This window comes from Eupeodes corollae, chromosome 2 (genome assembly GCF_945859685.1).
Source record: "Eupeodes corollae chromosome 2, idEupCoro1.1, whole genome shotgun sequence".
Taxonomy (NCBI): Eukaryota; Metazoa; Arthropoda; class Insecta; order Diptera; family Syrphidae; genus Eupeodes; species Eupeodes corollae.
In genome coordinates this window covers 141,265,261-141,282,831 of record NC_079148.1, presented here as the reverse complement: position 1 = coordinate 141,282,831, position 17,571 = coordinate 141,265,261, and the positions used below count along the sequence as shown (strand labels likewise).

Below are 17,571 nucleotides of genomic sequence, written 5' to 3'. Positions count from 1 at the left end.
CGCCAGTAGATGTCACCCTACAATTTCACCACACTAATGTCAAATCAACCATTTTGTTTTCGCGCAGTTGTTTCGAATTTCACGCACTTCCATTTTATTTTTTCCTACCACGCCACCACCACACCACATTTCAATCGAACATCAAACCTTATCCGTCCGGCCGTCCCGTTCCCGTGCCGATTATCCGACCCACGACGAAACGAACCTACCAAACAAACAAGTTTAACTAGTGGATCCGCATCTGAAAGAGCTGAAAATTTTATACCACTCAAACGAATGTGAGACGGGACTGTGTGGTGACCAACGTCGGTGTACCAACAAAACGCTACGCGAATACCGTGTTGTGATTGAAGAAGTGAAGTGTAGTTGAAGAAAGAAAGAAAAAAATATCAAAAAATGGCCAGCGTTCACGAACAAACGCAATAAATAAAATTACACACTAAATTCAAACTTCATAAAGTTCCCTTCGTTTTATTTTATATTAATTTTATCATAATTTTCATTTTATTCTTCAATTTTTCGATTTTGATTTAAATAAGAAAATAAGTTCCCATTTAATTTGGAATGTGTGGTGAAATCAATTAGAAATTTATATTTCTCTTTATAATTTTGTGATCGAAAGAAGAAATAAAAATAAAAAAGAAAGAAGTGAAAAATCTGTAGACGTGCTTTTTTTTTAAATTCGATTTTCCCCCAAAAAGCAAAGCAGTGATTTTCATCTAAATTACAAAAAGGTTTTGTAACTTAAAGTGCTCGTAAGTGTGCATATTTATTATTTAAATAAAGAAAAATAATTTCCCTATAAAAATATAAATAAATTAATGGTGAAAAAAAAAATACAAATTAAAACGAGGAATCTCTTCTTTGTACAATCGTCGTGGTTTCGTGAGTCGTCCTAGGGAGGGGAAATGTGAAAAATATCCACCACCAGCCGTCATTAACCACCACTCTGTCAAGATTTGTATCCATATACGATTCCCCTTCTTTGTTTGTGCCCATCTCTTTTAGGGTGTGTGTAGAATACCTTGTTTAGAAAACATTAGGGAATACAGGGGGGGAAGGTGTTGAAGATTCAACATTTTTTTTTCGGGAGCGGTCGCATTTTTCCCGGGCGGACGACCATCATCCACCTCATCCACCATCATCGTCGTTTTTTCTCCTTCTTCTTCCTTTCTGTTTGTTCGTCTCGTTGTCGTTGTCGCTGTCGCTGACGTTCTCGCTTCGCTACCGTTGTCGTCTTTTCTGGCAGCTGTCACTCTAATTCGAAATTTAACAACAAAAAATAAAAAAAAACGTGTGTGATGTGGTAGTGGTTTAAATTTCACAGTGTAACTATTGCATAAAAAATCAAGTGAAATTTAATTAAAGCAACAAACGACAAAAAGTACTAAATACGAAAAAATAAACCTACGTTTTTGAACGTTTATTTTCGCTCAATGACAAAACGAACGAACATACGGTAGAAAAATAAATAATAATAATCCAACCAAATAGAAAAGAAATCCAAGAAAACAACAACGAAAAACAGCAAATAAGCAAAAGCAACAGCAAAGCAATATGGTGGTGTTCTTTTTGGTTTTGTTTGTAGAGTATTGCTTGCTGATTTTCTTCTAGCTTCTTCTATTCTAGGTGAGTTGAGTTGGTTGCCCAGAAATGACCTGGCTTTAGCTGGCTGGTTGACATCTTTTTCAAGAGAAACCCAAGCCGGCTTTTGTTTTTTTGGCATCTTCGTCGTGGTCGTCCGTCATCCGTTTGTTGTTGTAACTAACCAACAAAACAAAGAAGAAATATCTTCCCAGGGTCGTCGTCGTTGGTCGGTTGTTCGGTTGGTTGGATGATTGTCGATGTGGCTTGCCAATTGGTGAACAAAATAAAAAAGTTTCCATATGGAAGCACACCTGTTACCTAATTACAGGCTGTTTTCTCCCCCGATTAGTCTTTATTATTGGCCTGACCATGGCCAAGCCTATTCCTGCTCCTAAATTTAAGAATAAATGCCCACCGGCACGACGACGACGACGACAACGATCACGTTGCTGGATTCATTGAGATAATTTTCGTGAAAGTTTATGCATGCCCGCCACGCATACAGAATTTATTTTTATGGCTTTCTGGTTTTTGGCATAGGTTCTTTCGGCCTCTAGTCCCCAGTCTTTTGGCAAAACCAACAAAAAAAGAAACAATAAGGTGCCCTGGAATTGAAGGTAACCCCATAACAATAAGTTACTTCAATTGTTGGCCATCGAAAGACGAAGGAGGAGTATGGTAAGGAGGTTCTTACCTCTTTCTTTTTTTGCTTGCACAATAATTCTGTTTTGTGGGAAAGGCAGCTTTGCGCCCACCAATTCTTGAGTATTCTTTTCTTGTTTTTGGCTTTCAATTCTTTTCTTCTATTAAGAAAAGGTGTTGCCAGAGTTTGAATGTAGGTTTGGTTGATCTATGATGAAACGAAGGCATAGATATTGTATAGTGTACCTACGTGGAGGTGAAGTCATGTTTGTTGTCTTCTTCCATATGGTTGGACAGAAAATAGTTTAACCATTAATATGGTTGAGTTTTGGAATGAGGTAGGTCCTTTCCGTATGGATTCTTCTGTAACTAAACTATTCTTGAATGTAACTTTGAAGTAAATCACTTTTATGGAGGTATTTTCCTTCCAATATGTTCTCTCTTTAGTTCAGTTCAGTTAAATAAAAGTTCATTTTGTGGCTTCACTTCTTCTGTGTGTGTAGGAAAAGTTTTGGGTGATAATTTCTAACTAAAATAATATAGTAACCATGTAGGAAGGTACTTCCTATGTGTTATGTATTACATATTCCATAACGAAGGTATGTTCTCTTCTTTTCGAAAATTTATAGTGAACCATTTGATTTGTATATAAAATTCCATGAAACAGCCTTGAGGACAGGAGAGAAGGTGCTTTGCTACCTTCACAGCAAATATCTCTCGAAACAGATTGACGTAATTTGATAGTTTTGTGTCAAGACTTAGTAAGGTATGGATTGGGGTTTTTTCTGTGATAAAAAGAGTAAAGTTTCACAAACAAGTTTCTCATTAGTGAATAGTTGAGTTGATATTCTTTATGAATAAAATACCTATGTGTGTTTTTGTGAATTTTCTTTTTGATCTGCAAAAAAAAGGTTTCACATTGAAATTGTAAAATATATTCCTATGAAGATAGGGCTATATATGTAAACTAACAACAGAAGGTAAGGAAACTACCATAAGGTTGGTGTGAGTATACGGCAACAGTTCATTCCTAAATTACTGCACAGTAACACAGATAGTGGTATTAAAATTTGCTGGAAGAAACTTCTATAAATAGGTCTTTCCTTGTAACTACAGTTTTTGATAGGCATCAGATAGACAAAGGGTGTACAAATAAAAATACATATTATGAAATTGAACATTGAAATAGGACATTGCGAAATATATCTATAAGATAAAGCAAAACTAAAATTCTTCTAGAAAGAAAATAGAATATTCCCTATTTTTAACTTTTTCTACTGCCTCCAAAAGATTGCTTGCTGAGTCGTATTAGCTTAATTTAAACCATGTTACAAAATTTATTTTAAAGGGTTCTCCAAGTTGGCCTACACATTAGAGTCTATTGAACTTAATGGCTGAAACACAAACACGCTTTAGCTTCGGCTTCGCCTGACTTTTACGAGCCATAGGAATTTAATGCATGCTATCACAATGAAGCTTCGACCTCACGTTTCATATGACAATCGTAAGGAAATAACGTAATGTTACGTAAAATGACTGCAAACGGAAATTCAAATTAAAAAAGTCAACAAACAAAGTACATTAGTTTCTGGAGGGTTTCCCATTGCTTATTATAAGCGATTTCCAAACTCATATTTTTTTATTTTGAAAAAGAAAATAACAGGTGACAGAAGTGCCATTTTAGAAATGTCATAATGGAAGTGTCATTCAGCCGAAACTAAAGCGTCTTTGTGTTTCAGCCATAATTTTTGTCATTAAAGCGTCTTTATATTCGTCTTATAATTAAAAATTTCTGTTTAATGTAACTCAGTGGTCCCAAGTGCATTTTACTAATCACCTAAGTATAGGGTTCATATATTTGACGTTAGGTAAAATGGTCTACAGTCGAAGAATTGCATTTTAGGTTTTTGATTTCGTTTGAAAGCTTATTTTTGTCTCCTTCTAAACTTAAGTCTAGAACAATTATTTATTTAATTTAGTCTTTAGACACTAAGACAGAAAATTTCATATTTGTTTTGATATTAACGTCTTTAGTTCATTGAGTCTGTGTTGTGAAATAGTAGTGCCTGTTAGTTGAATTTATTCTACTACATATTTCGCGTACTGTGCACCATCAGTCTCCATTATGCATTATTTAATTAACGATCATGTGTGACAACCCTGACTTTGCATTTTCAGGTGCCAAACTTTAACCGTTATTATTTACCGCTTGTTTTATTTTTTGATTTGATTTTCTAAGCGAGCAATAAAATAGTAGCGACAAGCATACAAATTTATAAATATTGAATTTACAACAAAATATTCCATTAATGATACAAAAAGTAGGTTCATATTAATTTTTAAGTTATTTTGTTGTATTAAACAAAAAAATGGACTGTTCATAATTTAGTGGGACAAAAAAAACATTGTAGCGAAGAAAAAAGAACTTTGATTCAAAATCTTATAAAACAAGACAAGCCCAACAAGGAGGTGGAAAAACTCGTCGGCTGATCAGCTCCAATGATACGCAATGCGATCACCTACAAAAAAGAAATGAAAAACGTGGTAAAAAACGGATTCTTTCAGAGGCTACAGTTAGACAGGTCACTAGTTGTGCTAAAAATCGACCAACAATGTCTGCTATAGAAATCCGCGACGGGCTAAACTTAGCCTGTGGTGTTTACATGGTACGAAGACGTCTACGAGAGCATAAATTGAATGATCGCAGCCCCCGCAAGGTGCCACTTTTGTTGAAAATTCATGTGACCCGACGTCTTCAATTTGCCAAAGAACATCTCACTTGGCCCATTGACAAGTGGAGGAATATTTTATGGACTGATGAATCCAAAATTATTTTATATGGAGGTAAAAGCTACCGTCAGTATGTAAGGCGCCCCCTAATACAGAATATGATCCCAGATACACACTCCATTAAGAAGGTGAAACATGGCTGATAGGTTTGGGGCTGCTTTTCCTACAGAGGTGTGAGTCCCATCCATAAAACAAGCACGCTTACGTTGAAATGCTGCAGAATACTATGCTGCCCTTTGCTGAAGATGACATGCCGCTGAAATGGATATTTCAGCAAGATAACGATCCAAAGCATACAAGTAAGTTAGCTAAGGAATGGTTTCGCGACAATGGAATTGAGGTTATGTCTTATCCAGCTGAATCTCCTGACCTCAATCCAATAGAAAACTTTTGGGCATACATCAAGAAAACAGCAAAATAACAACGAACTTTGGGCTGTTGTTCATCACGCATGCCAGACTATACCATTGAAGAGATGTCAAGGCCTTGTAGATTCCATGAAAACCTTGGACCTTGGGCCAACTTTGAACACATTCAGTTTGAACGCCCCTTTTTTGATGAAATCAACATTCTCATCATTTAAAAAATCCAATAGGTCACCTTAATATGAGATGTGTTAAGTACTAAACAAATAGCGCAACAGCTTATATAGACCCAATGTCTATTAACTTAAAACTTTCAATTATACTTGTTTTTGAGTAATGCCAGAAACGAAGGAGGCCTACAATACATTCAGATTCATTTTTCAACTCCTCCAAGAGTTGGTTTTACGCGCTACAAAATCGCGCAAAAAGTACAGCCATCAAGATCCAATAGGATTTCATACCTCTGCTTTAAGGGGTCTCTATCTTTACCAGTAAGCCATAGGATCTCAGGAAAAAATGCCATGCAATTCCCATTGTCCCTCTGAACATTATTAACAAAGTCGAGTTCTCATTCTTATCCAATAAGGGGTTTTATTTTTATATTACAAAACGAGTATATTTCGTCAAGAAATAACAAGGTCCGAAAACATTTCTTGCGAAGTTGCTATTGTTTTGTTGCTTCTGTAGCTCATAGCTCCATCTTGAATCAAATAAACTTAGTCCAATCTCAGGAATAAGAAAATCGTTAATCATAGCTAAGTAGCGGAATACATTCACAGTAATAGGCGCACCAATTTTATTTGCTAATAACTGAGGTCCCATTGCAACAACTCAATCGATAACCCAAAAACCGCACCAAAAAGTGTAATTTTTTCGAGTTCAAAATGTGATAATTCCGCTTTTTAACAGAGCATCCGTGCTGAAAGTTGGTCTCTTCACTGAAATTAATTTTTTCATAAAAATCTGGATCATTTTGATGCATTGTAATGCACCCAAGATAATACCCGTATTTTGTTGGAAAATCTATAAGTAGTGTAGAAGGATTTTACACAAATACCAAAAACAATATCCGTAGTATGAATACTACCGATAAAAGTAAAAGTAGAATCTTACTACGGATAAGTTTTTGACATTTCGAGTCAAATGGATCTTATGTGATCTCGTTCTCAATTGCATTTGTATCTCGATGGCTGTGTTCGTTGAGTAGTTGTGCGTTTGGGATCATGTGTTTTCCATTGGGGAAAAATTCAAGCTGTTACTGTTGATATTATTTAGTTTTGTTAATGAAAATGGACTAACTGGGCTTATTTTGCAAGAAAAGATAATTAATTTTTGCTATGTTTCCACCAAAGGTTTATCTCAGTTTAGATTAATTAAATCTTATAACTGTTTCCACCGCACAAGAAGATTTAAAAATGATTAAGTTTGAAAGCACTTCCTAAATTGCAAATGGTGATTTGATATTTCTTATGAAGTCCAAGTTTGTTGATTCGTGTTAAACAATTAAGAACTGAATAGTTCAGCACCATATGTTTAAAAATATGCCACCTACTCCGTGTGCATTTTTTTTAATTTGCTTAAAACAAAATTATATTTTTTGTACACAAACATGCACCTAAACAGACCTTAATGCATTATCTGTAAAACCGACTCATCCACACAGGTTTTTCTTCACAAATTTTGACTAGACTCCAATCCCCTAACGGAATTGAGTCCAATCAAGCTCATTTCAACTAGATTTATGTATATAAGGAATTGAGACTTCAAGCTCGCTTCAAAACCACATGGAAGTGTAGTAGTCTACGAACAAACCCCTTTCTTGAAGTTTTTAAAATTGCAATTGTTGAAAATTGTCCATTTTATAAGTTTTAGTTAGTTTTTTTTTTCTAAGTTAATTTTGACTTTGGATTTTCACAAAACTTTCTTCTATTTGTATGTTTTTTTTTTTTTTTTAAATATTATTCTGACAGATCTTCTTTTAGTTGTACCAATTTTTAAATACAAAAATCTTTCTACTGCCGATGCGTTTTCTTTGGGAATTTTCTACTATACTATTTATAGAATTCCAAAAAAACAAGGGTAATGACGTTGCTGGTGATCTACCGGCTTGAATTCTTGTCTTCTAGTGAACTTTAAAAGCCTTAGAATCTTCGAAAAATCAAAAAATTATGGCCGGTAAAAACCTTTTTGGTAGGTAGGTACTTTATTTGCAAATTCAAATGCGTTTACAGTACTGCCTTTTTTATATTTGTCGAGCTCAAAAACTTAAAAAATTTTCTATTGATTGACTTGAAATTTGATATGTATGTAACTTTAAAAATACGTTTTCCGTAAGAGGACGTAGGATTACGTAGTTCATTTGTTATTAACAATTATATTATGATTTTGTTGACTGATTTTGCATTTGTTCACTTTAGAAGTAAGCCTTTAAGCTCAAAATCAATGTATAGCAAAAATCCGACCTACTTTTCTAGTGGTTGATACATAAAATCAAAACAATTCTATAACTCATTATGCCTAAGTTAAAAATTACAGGACCTATAAGACCGGCTGGGGACTCTTAGAAAAAGAAGTAATTGCAAAACATTCTACAGCCGACGCGACGTTTTGAAATTATTCGTTTCAAAAAATTATTTTTAGCAGTCAATGATATGTTTGATTAAACCCTTTTTCTGTAATTCCAATATACATTTAGTTTTTCTGAAAAAAAAACAACAAAAGACTTTTTGGCCTTAAGGGTGCCCTTGGGAGACATTTATAGCTATCATTGGTTTTCATCATTGAAAACAGGTATTGGATTCTTTTTTGACAGGTTCTTTATAGCTATCATTTAAAATGTCTGTCATTGAAAAAAGTTTCCCGATTGAAATCCACCGAACAAATTTTACTGACAGAAATCTGTCATTAGAATTGTGTAAATTTGGAACACAATGCGTTTCACTTTTGAATATAAAAGTATCAGCTGTTCAGAAGAATGAATTTCGGTCCGAAAAATAGAAAAATACATTTTTAGAGAAAAACAAATGCGCAATTACACTTTTTTTCCTCAAAAAAAATTATTTGGGTGATTTCCGATCGATCAGTATATAATTTTTATTTCTCATCGAAGGGAAACACCGCCAAAATATCGATTCAAAAATTTGTCCGGATCGATTTCAATGACAGCTATAACTGGCCCCTAAAACCTATATTTTGTTTGCAGCAAAATACGGTGTAAAATGGACTATAGAAAGTCTAATTCTAAAGTTCAATAATGAATTAACAATCCTGGTGCTTGTGCTAAAATTTCAAATTTGTACACCAGTTTCAACATTGCCGATTAAGAAGGTTCTTAACGTAGGCCTTAAAGTTGTTGTATCTCCGAAATTATCACCATTTTTGAAGTGAAGTGAATAACTTGAAATAATGGCGTATTTTTGAAATATCAAAGAATCAAAGTTTTAAAAGTCACAGGAATGTTAAAAATGAAAGATCTTATTGAAAAACCTCTAACTTCTAATCAATAATAAGAGTCCAAACTCCAAGACAAGTAAATGATAATTACAAAACTTTAGACTTCGGATATGAAATTAATCTCTCACTCTGCTCTTTTAGAGTTAAATCTCCTTTGAAAGTCCTTAGACTAATTTTGAATAAGTTATGAATCATACATTTTTGTAACATTCCACAGTTTTTGAATCCCAGTGTTTTAGGTAGACTATTTTACCCACAATTCGAAATTACCAAAACACGCAATCAATTTAACTAAAAAATGTATTTCATCCGCAAGTTTATTGCTCCTTAAATATTAATCTGGTAATTTTTTTTATAGACATGACTTAATTTCACACAAAAACAAATGTTGTTTAATTACCATTCAAAACCACCTATACCTATATTATGTTCTTTATATAGATGTTTTGAAATGTCTCATTAATGGAAAACCATATCATTTCATAACTAAAATGATTATGATCAATTGCAATCATCATCTATCGTCATCGTCACAGTCACCGTCACCAACGTCGTCGTCGTAGCTAAGCTTGTCATTTAGCTTTGAATGAAAATGTTGTTTCCTACACACGTTTTGACAAAATTGAATCGTTCGTTGTTTGTTGTTATTTTAGTTTATAACTATAAATATTGGTTCAACATTAACGTCACATTGCATTTATATATATTTTTATAAAAGTGCTGCACTCTTTCTCTGATGCAGTCACAGTCACAACAATTTTATGCAATCTTTTTTTAGTTCGTTGGTTTGCACACGAATGTTTTATTTCGTGATTTATATGTAACAAGTTTTTGTAATTTTTCATTTGTAACCAAAAAAAACTTTCATCAGATTTCATAATCAAAATAAAAGTGCAATTTTTCATGAGACTTCTTTAATCACATTTTATTTATACTAATAGATATCGAGGTACCAAGTTATCCTTAGATTACTCTTGTTGCTAAACCAGAAGGTAAAAGTAAAGACGTGATGTTGACAAAAATAAAAAAAAATTTATAAATGCTTCGTCTGACGAAATAGCACATTGACAGGATTAAGTGCCTGTCAGTTGATGGTGGGACAGACTTAAATCAATAGGATCAAAGCACTTCATCTAAATCATTTATTGACTTGTTCGACATAATTTTATTTCAAAACGTGTTCCTCTTTCCATTTGATAATTTCATCATATCCCAACTGATCATTTCACAACTAAGTGTTTGACATGACTTAGATTAAGCTCTTGGCTTATATGCCACCAATTAATTGAAAACAAAAATCCTTCTTTGAACCACTTAAAGCGATAAACGATCTCTTGCACCTTTAGCATTTACATAGTTCAAAAATCTGTACTGGTTTTCTCTCGAGGTATGGATATGCCAAAATTTCAGCTTGATTTCTACCAAATAACATGTTCAACATACTTTATTTCTATGATACATTTAATTTTCCAATAGTTGCATATTTCAAATCAGACATGGTTTATATTTCCATCGAGAAAAATCAGAGCATTTCGAAGTAATTGCTAAACATTTCATCATTTCAAATTTGTGTATACCTTTAGCAAAGCAACAGAGTTTCTAGGTATGGTGGCCTCAAGGAGTAGATATAAACTTTATTTTCTATATCGCTGAGGTACCTTGTTTCGCTAATAATACGTTGAATTTGGTCTACATCTGCATCTGATAGTTCAGCAGCTGGAGTATTTCCTTCATAGGAAACATGAGCACAATCTACCTCCCTAAATATAGAAAGGTACATCATCATTATTATCAAAATAATCACAAACAATAAGTAGGTAGGTACCTATTGAGATAAGGTACCAGCTTGCCCGGGAATATCTACCTACCTACCTATTTGTGTAATCAAGTTTTGAGAACATTTCCAAAACCTCTCCTGCTCTACTCTGTGCTGCTCTATGCTATCGACAATCAAATTAAAAAAAAATAAGAATAACATGACACATAATTTTATGCAATAATTTCATTCAGCATTTTGTTCTCTCCCTTTTTCTATTTTTCAAACCCCACCAATTCCCGGCCACCTGACCACCTTCCTTATGAACGCCGCATCACACCGGCGGCGGCAGCGGCGGCGTAGGTATACTTTTATTCATTTATTTCGTTATGTCTGGCAATACTCATACCCTCCAAAGAACTACCTATATAGAGATTTCTCAATCCTCAACTGCGCATGTCCTCGAATGAATCATAACAATACGGCACGAAGGAAGGACTACTCATAGGGATTCCCTATCCTCCATTCACAATTTGTTGTCGGCTTGCTCTGTGGATAAAAAGAAGAAAATATACCGAACAAAAAATATTGAAAGAAAAACATCGACAGTAGGTAGAAGCATAACGGTATAGAGACCTGCGACGCAGTATATTTTTTTCCTTCTACCGCCGCCGTTCGTCGTCGTCGTACTGTGTATATACTTTTATCCTTATAAAGTAAAATTGAAACGTGTATAGAATTGCGGCGCGTCTGCAGCGGTAAGAGACCTCAATCCTCCATATCACACAAGTTGTAGGGTATAGGGTCGTCTGGTCTGGAAAACTGCGTATTTTATTATTGTTCCTTCTTACACTAGTACCTTCGATAAATTCACCTTCAAAGGTGCAGTGAAATCTTCCTTAAGACGACGACGAGTGTACACATTAAAGAGATTCCTTTTCACCGACAAAATAAAAAATAACAACAACAAAATTTATATATTTTAGTTGAAAAGCTTTATAATAAAATAAATTCCTTAAATTCTTCTTTCAGCTCTTTTCTTCCTTCGTTTATCTTCTTTTTTTCTTAATATTTAAATAATTTTGGAATTCAAAAGAATTGTGTGTGTTTTGAGTGATGACTTGAGAAAAAAAAAGTCGATATAAATTCTTTCGGTTTTTGTGCAACAAGAATTAAGTATTTGCAACAAAATACAAATAAAAAGAAGAAGTTTTAAATGTTCAACACAACAACAACAACAAAAGATCTCATATATCCCTATACTTATATTTACAACATAATATATTCGCTAATTAAGTTTTGAGACCACAACAACAACAACGACGAGTGTAAAGTTTTGAAATAAAGACGAAGCCAGGCAGCAAGAGAGAGAGAACTAGAGAGAGAGAGAGAGAAATCAATTAATTTGCTTGGAATTTTCAAACGCAAATGAAAACTTCGCATTTTTTGTCGTCCAACTACGACTTTCCTAGTCGCCCCAATATACAGGGCGATTGCTATCAACAGACAACTAACAACAACAACAACATCAGTAACATCAATTGTCCAGAAATAATAAATAACGAATTCCAAATTGTGTCCACATCCACTTTGTCAACTTATCCAAACGATAGTAGTTGCCATCAACAACAACAATTAGACGAACAGCTATTGCAACAGCAGCATCAAGAACAGAATCTTGGTTCGTCATCAGACGCAGGAGTTGTTTCTAGTGTCTATCATCATCAACAACAGCAACAAGAAAATAGTAATTTGAATGAGCAATACATAGCTGAGGTGAATCATCATCAACAAACTCCTCTTTATCATAATCAAATAGAAGAACAACAACAAAAACTGCTGCAGCAGGAGTACTCATCATCAACAACAGAAACAACAACATTAACAGCAACTTCGTCAAGTGCAAGAAGTTCTGCTACCGCTGCCGCCGCCGCTGCTGCAACAAGCCATCATCATCATCATCAGCATCTTGTTAGCTCTGGGCTACAACCACCTCTAGTAGACTCTTTGCCGTCTCCCTTGGCATCGTTGTCATCATCGTCGTTGTCCACGTCTACGTCCACGTCTTCGTCTTCGTCGTCGACGACCCACACTCAAGTTGTCGCTGCTGGTCAAATTAAGGCCAGTAACAGTAATGATAGCGGCTCTGCTGTCACATTGAGCGCAGCTTCTTCATATAACTCCATACCGTCAGCTGTTGCGCCTACTCCCCTTCAACAACAACAACAACAGCTACAGCAACAAGTCGTATCTCATAACGGTAATATTGTGACAGGTAGCAATAATAATAATCAACATCAACAGCGTCCCGGAATAATATTTCTCGACAAGTCTGTTAAGTACGGGAATACTCAGTTGTTGGTGAAGACATCATCCTCGTCATCATCATCTTTAGCATCAACAACATCCGTAACAGCAACAGCAACAGGAGCAAGTGACAAGACAGATATACGTACTTTAACAAATAAATATCAACAGCATCAACAGCAACAGTTACAACTGCTACAACAACAACAGCAACACCAGCTACACAAGGCTAACAAAAGGAAGCGTGATACAGGTGAGTTTTTTTTTTTTAAATATATTTTATTTGTATGAAATATGTCAAATATGCTTAATTATTATTCAGAATTTGTTGAAATTTACTTTGTTTTTGTTTCCTCGGATGAGATAGTACTCGGCTGACTCCTTGAAATCACTCACATCCGGATAAACAGGAAAAAATATAAATCGATGGAATTTTTTAATCAAGAAAATTAAATTTTCATTAAAGTAGAAACGAAAATAACGGTTTGTTGACGGAAATGTAATTTATTATTGCTTTTTTTTTAAATCTGACGGCGCTTTGATGAGATTTCAAGGTAGACAGGAAAATTATACGCTTTTCTAAAGTGATGTTTATATCTGAGTTAGTGAGGACAATCTTATGGAAAAGTACTTACTTTCCATTTATGTAGATAAAACATTATTGCCGAGTAATGTTTATGTTGTAGTTTCTAACTTTTAAAAGAGATAAAGCTTTAGATAAACAGGACTGACTTATGTATTTGTTTTGTCGTGTTTGCGTATTGCCTATTTATGGCGGTAAAGATCAGAATCGATAAGTATTGATTTTATTGGTTTTTGATTTCCACCAATCATATAATTCCGCTAATAGTAAAGATACCTTTCAAAGTTCTTTCAAGTTCTGGCATTACACACTTTTAGGGCCCCGCAGAAGGCAAACTTTTTATAGGCCGATAGTTTAGTCGGGTTGGTCTGAAAGTGCGCACACCGATCCAACTAAACAGTTTGGTTGGTGAACAGGGCACAGACTATCCAAGAGCCGGCCGACTCTTCTCGCACTACCTTTGTTTGTTTTTTCCTCGGCGCTAAGCCGATTCCAATCAAGAACAACTGCTTCGCAAACTTTCTCCCACAGTTTTTTCTTCACATTCGCTTCGGAGTACTCTTAAACTTTTTTTATAAAGCGCAGGTCTTTTCTCGACTTCTTCAACCAACTTTTCGACGGAAATTTCTTTAATCAACAATTGTGATTTGGGCGACGCCATATTCAAAACACACGCACACGACGCCAAATCACAGAGCGAACTGAGCTATCGCCCGACTAAACAATCGGCATGTATGCGCCAATACTGATTAAACAGCCGGCCGATAGTTAAAAGACAGATTAGTTTGAATGTAATCGGGTAGCCCATTAAACTTTTTTATCAGCCGATTCTGAATTGCAGTAGTGTGCGCATATGCATTCCTCTCCTTAATGATTAAGAAGCCGACCAAACCATCGGCCGATAAAAAGTCTAGTCTGCGGGGGCCCTTAACAGGATCAAACTTAGCTGGTTTTCAACGCCTCGCTTAGTTCAGAACTAATCAAGAGAAGAACTTAAATCTTGAAACTGTTACAAACCTAGGGGATGACACACAACTTCCATATTTTAGGTCTGTAGACAAAATAGTTTCAGAGATGCAGCACTTCCAAAATCGCAAACTAGCTGACTGACTGAGCGATAGTCCACTCAGGGGGCGTTGTTCCATCCACTTTTAGAGAATTTATTGTTCTTTTTCTTGTAAAGGCTGTTTTTTTTCAAGACGTGTGGCTTTCAGGATTTAAACAAAATTAATTGTTTTGGCCTAAAAATAAGCTTTATTTTAAAGATAAGGGTCAGTCATTGTTTTTTAAAAAATATTTCGGGTAAGCGACTAGGTCGAAAAATTTCCATCCAACAGGTATAGTTTTTGACCAGTTTTGCCGTATAGGCTCAGTTTAGGCTGAATGTTATGGGCTTATCTGCGTAGACTAGAGGCTTCACATAAATCAGTAAAAATAAAACGGGAGTGTTAATAAAAGAGTGTCCTTCAATAAATTGATCGTATCAAAGCATTATTTTGGTAGTAAATTTTAACGATTTTCGAGCTTTTTTCAGAAGTAAAAAAAATGACAAGTGTCAAGTCAAGTGACAGATACAAAAAACCCGACTTTTAGAAAAATTAAACGGTAGTGTTAATAAAAAAGTATCCTTCAATAAATTGATCGTATCAAAGCATCATTTTGGTAATAAATTTGAACGATTTTTGAGCTTTCTTCAGAAGTAACCAAAATGACAAGTGTCAAGTCAAGTGACAGATACAAAAAAAGTCCGACTCCGAAAAAAGTCTTGCCAGATTGAAAAACGCACGTCTAAAAAACACCCATTTTAATTAGAAAAATTAGAAATAGATGGTGTCAATTTCTAAACAAATACAAAAGTCGAAAATATGGAATTATACACCAAGGAGGCGTGGCATCCACCTACTTTTTTTGTACATATTTGGTATAGTTTATATGAATTTAACAGAGTCGCAGTTATTGATGGTTTTCAAAGCGGGAATACAAAAATCTTTGATTATACCCTCAAGGGGCTTGGTACCCGCCCACTTTTCATATATGCATATGCTATTATTTCCAAAGAACACCTTTGTTTTTTAAAATTGGAGGTTATACAATCATTGGGCTTTGGCAAATCAAAGAATTGTTATCATTCAAGTGGAAGGCATATGTCAAGATGAAATTTTGTAGAGCGGTCATGCATTAAATGAAAAAAATAAAATGTATTGTATTCAAAAAAAAAAAAACACAAGTTGCTTTACTTAATCACATTGAAAACATAAATATTAAAAAAGTCAAGTTCTGCGGTATACAAAAAACCTGAGAAATAAGTCTGCCGCGAAAAATAATGAGTTCTAAAAATACGACAAGTTCTAAATTTACGAGCGTTTAATTTTTTAAAAGGTTATATAGGACCAACCTTTTAATGGTAGTTAATTGCTCTTACAAGTATGCGTTCCAAATTATACTTCTTTTTGACGAAATTGTGCTACCAGAGGCTCCATTTTGCTCGGTTTAAAAATCGTCACCAAATTATTTTCAAGATAAAATTCAATTAGTTTGGCTCTTTCAAAAGCGGTTTGGTCATTTTTAGTTAAAATTTTAGAAGCTTGTTTAAAAGTGGCTTAAAAAAGAAAAGATTTTGTAAAAATATGGAAACTTTTGACCTACTCTGTATAGATATGTATATGCGGAATTGAAATTTCTTCAACCGTTGTTTTTCTATATTTCTAATACCATAGAAGGTATACAATGGAATTATAGTTAATACGATGTATATTTACATACCTGTACTATTAAATTAAACTAAATCCACACCTTTTTTGTATATTTCTCAGAAGATCAAACAAAACTGAAATGGGCTACCTATAAGATAAAATACTGATGTGTTGTTGTTCTTGTAAATTTAATTATCTTAATAATTTTTCATATCCAATTCCAGAAGGTATTGTCACAGAAAAATAAAGTAAAATATGGTAATTATGTCAAACATAATCTTTACCAGTATTCTACATCTACTTTACCTTTTATTCTTTACATTTTTGTATACTCGTACAAGAATTAAAATTCAACATAAAACAAAAAAGACTAAATACCTGAAAACAAAGGAACAAAACACATTTTTGAGATTAACGTCAGAAATGTTTTTCTTTTTTTTTTTGCAACAACCTTAATTTATTCTTGTCATGTTAATTTTAAGGGTATCAAGTTTTTTTCTGTTTTTTTTTGAACAAAAAGATGAACATGGAAATGATGTTGAAAATCATTGTGAAATTGAGATGAATTTTTGTTTTTCAAATTTAAAACATCTCAACCCTTAGCCCCAAACCTATAGTTAGGAAGATCATATACAAATTAGATATACTATAGTACCTGCCACCTCATGGTGCAAATATCCAATGATGTGTTGCTTAATGCTTTAAGGATTATGTTTAGGTATCCATACAATGTATTAAGTAGGGTAGGGTATTTGTGTTTAGTAGAAGGGAAAAAAGGATTAATTACAAATTGTTCTTGTTTGGTTTGTGAGAAGTTTTTGATGAGTTTTTGGGTAGCCATAAGAAAATGGATGTTCTCCTAACATTAAAAACAATTATTTCAAGTTTTATATATATTTTTTTTTTGAAAAGTGGTGAAATCTTTTCCTTTGGTCTGAATTTAAATCCGAAGTATTAGAATTTTAATTTATTTCAACTCATCAGGGCCTTAGACCAAGTAACGAAAAATTACAAAAATTCAAAGTGAAATAATTTATTTTTGTATACTTACAAGTTTCTAAATAATTTTCTCACTTCAACAATGAATTTGCAAAACATTTGAAAAATTCTTCGGTTGAACAGAAATAATATTGCAATTTAAGAATTCATTTTAGTATGGAGCTTATATCGCCTAGAACCAAATAAGTGTTTAAATTACTAAAACACAGCGTATCATTTTAATTTTTCGAAGTTTTCCAATCGTTTTGCAATTTAAAATTTTTAATAATTTGTTAACTATTAAAATAATAATTATCTCTTATTATAAATCTGGGAAAACGGGCTATCAGCTATTTTGTTTACCACAAATTGACCTCAAGTTTAGGATTTGTATTCCCAACTTAAGATTTTGTTCTT

The 17,571-nt window shown here is 33.9% G+C and overlaps 1 protein-coding gene across 3 annotated transcripts in view; it reads left to right on the top strand.

Moving 5' to 3' along the window:
* Positions 1–38: 38 nt before the first annotated feature.
* Positions 39–17,571, top strand: part of LOC129944613 (homeodomain-interacting protein kinase 2) — a 194,137-nt gene continuing 176,604 nt past the window's right edge. The window contains exons 1-2 of one of the 3 annotated variants that reach the window (XM_056054158.1): positions 39–755; positions 11,626–13,153. In XM_056054158.1, coding sequence (XP_055910133.1) covers positions 12,022–13,153 — 1,132 coding nt within the window. In that variant the 5' untranslated portion in view covers positions 39–755; positions 11,626–12,021. The remainder of the gene's footprint in view (positions 756–11,625; positions 13,154–17,571) is intronic. The other 2 variants (XM_056054159.1, XM_056054160.1) reach the window with 2 other exon arrangements.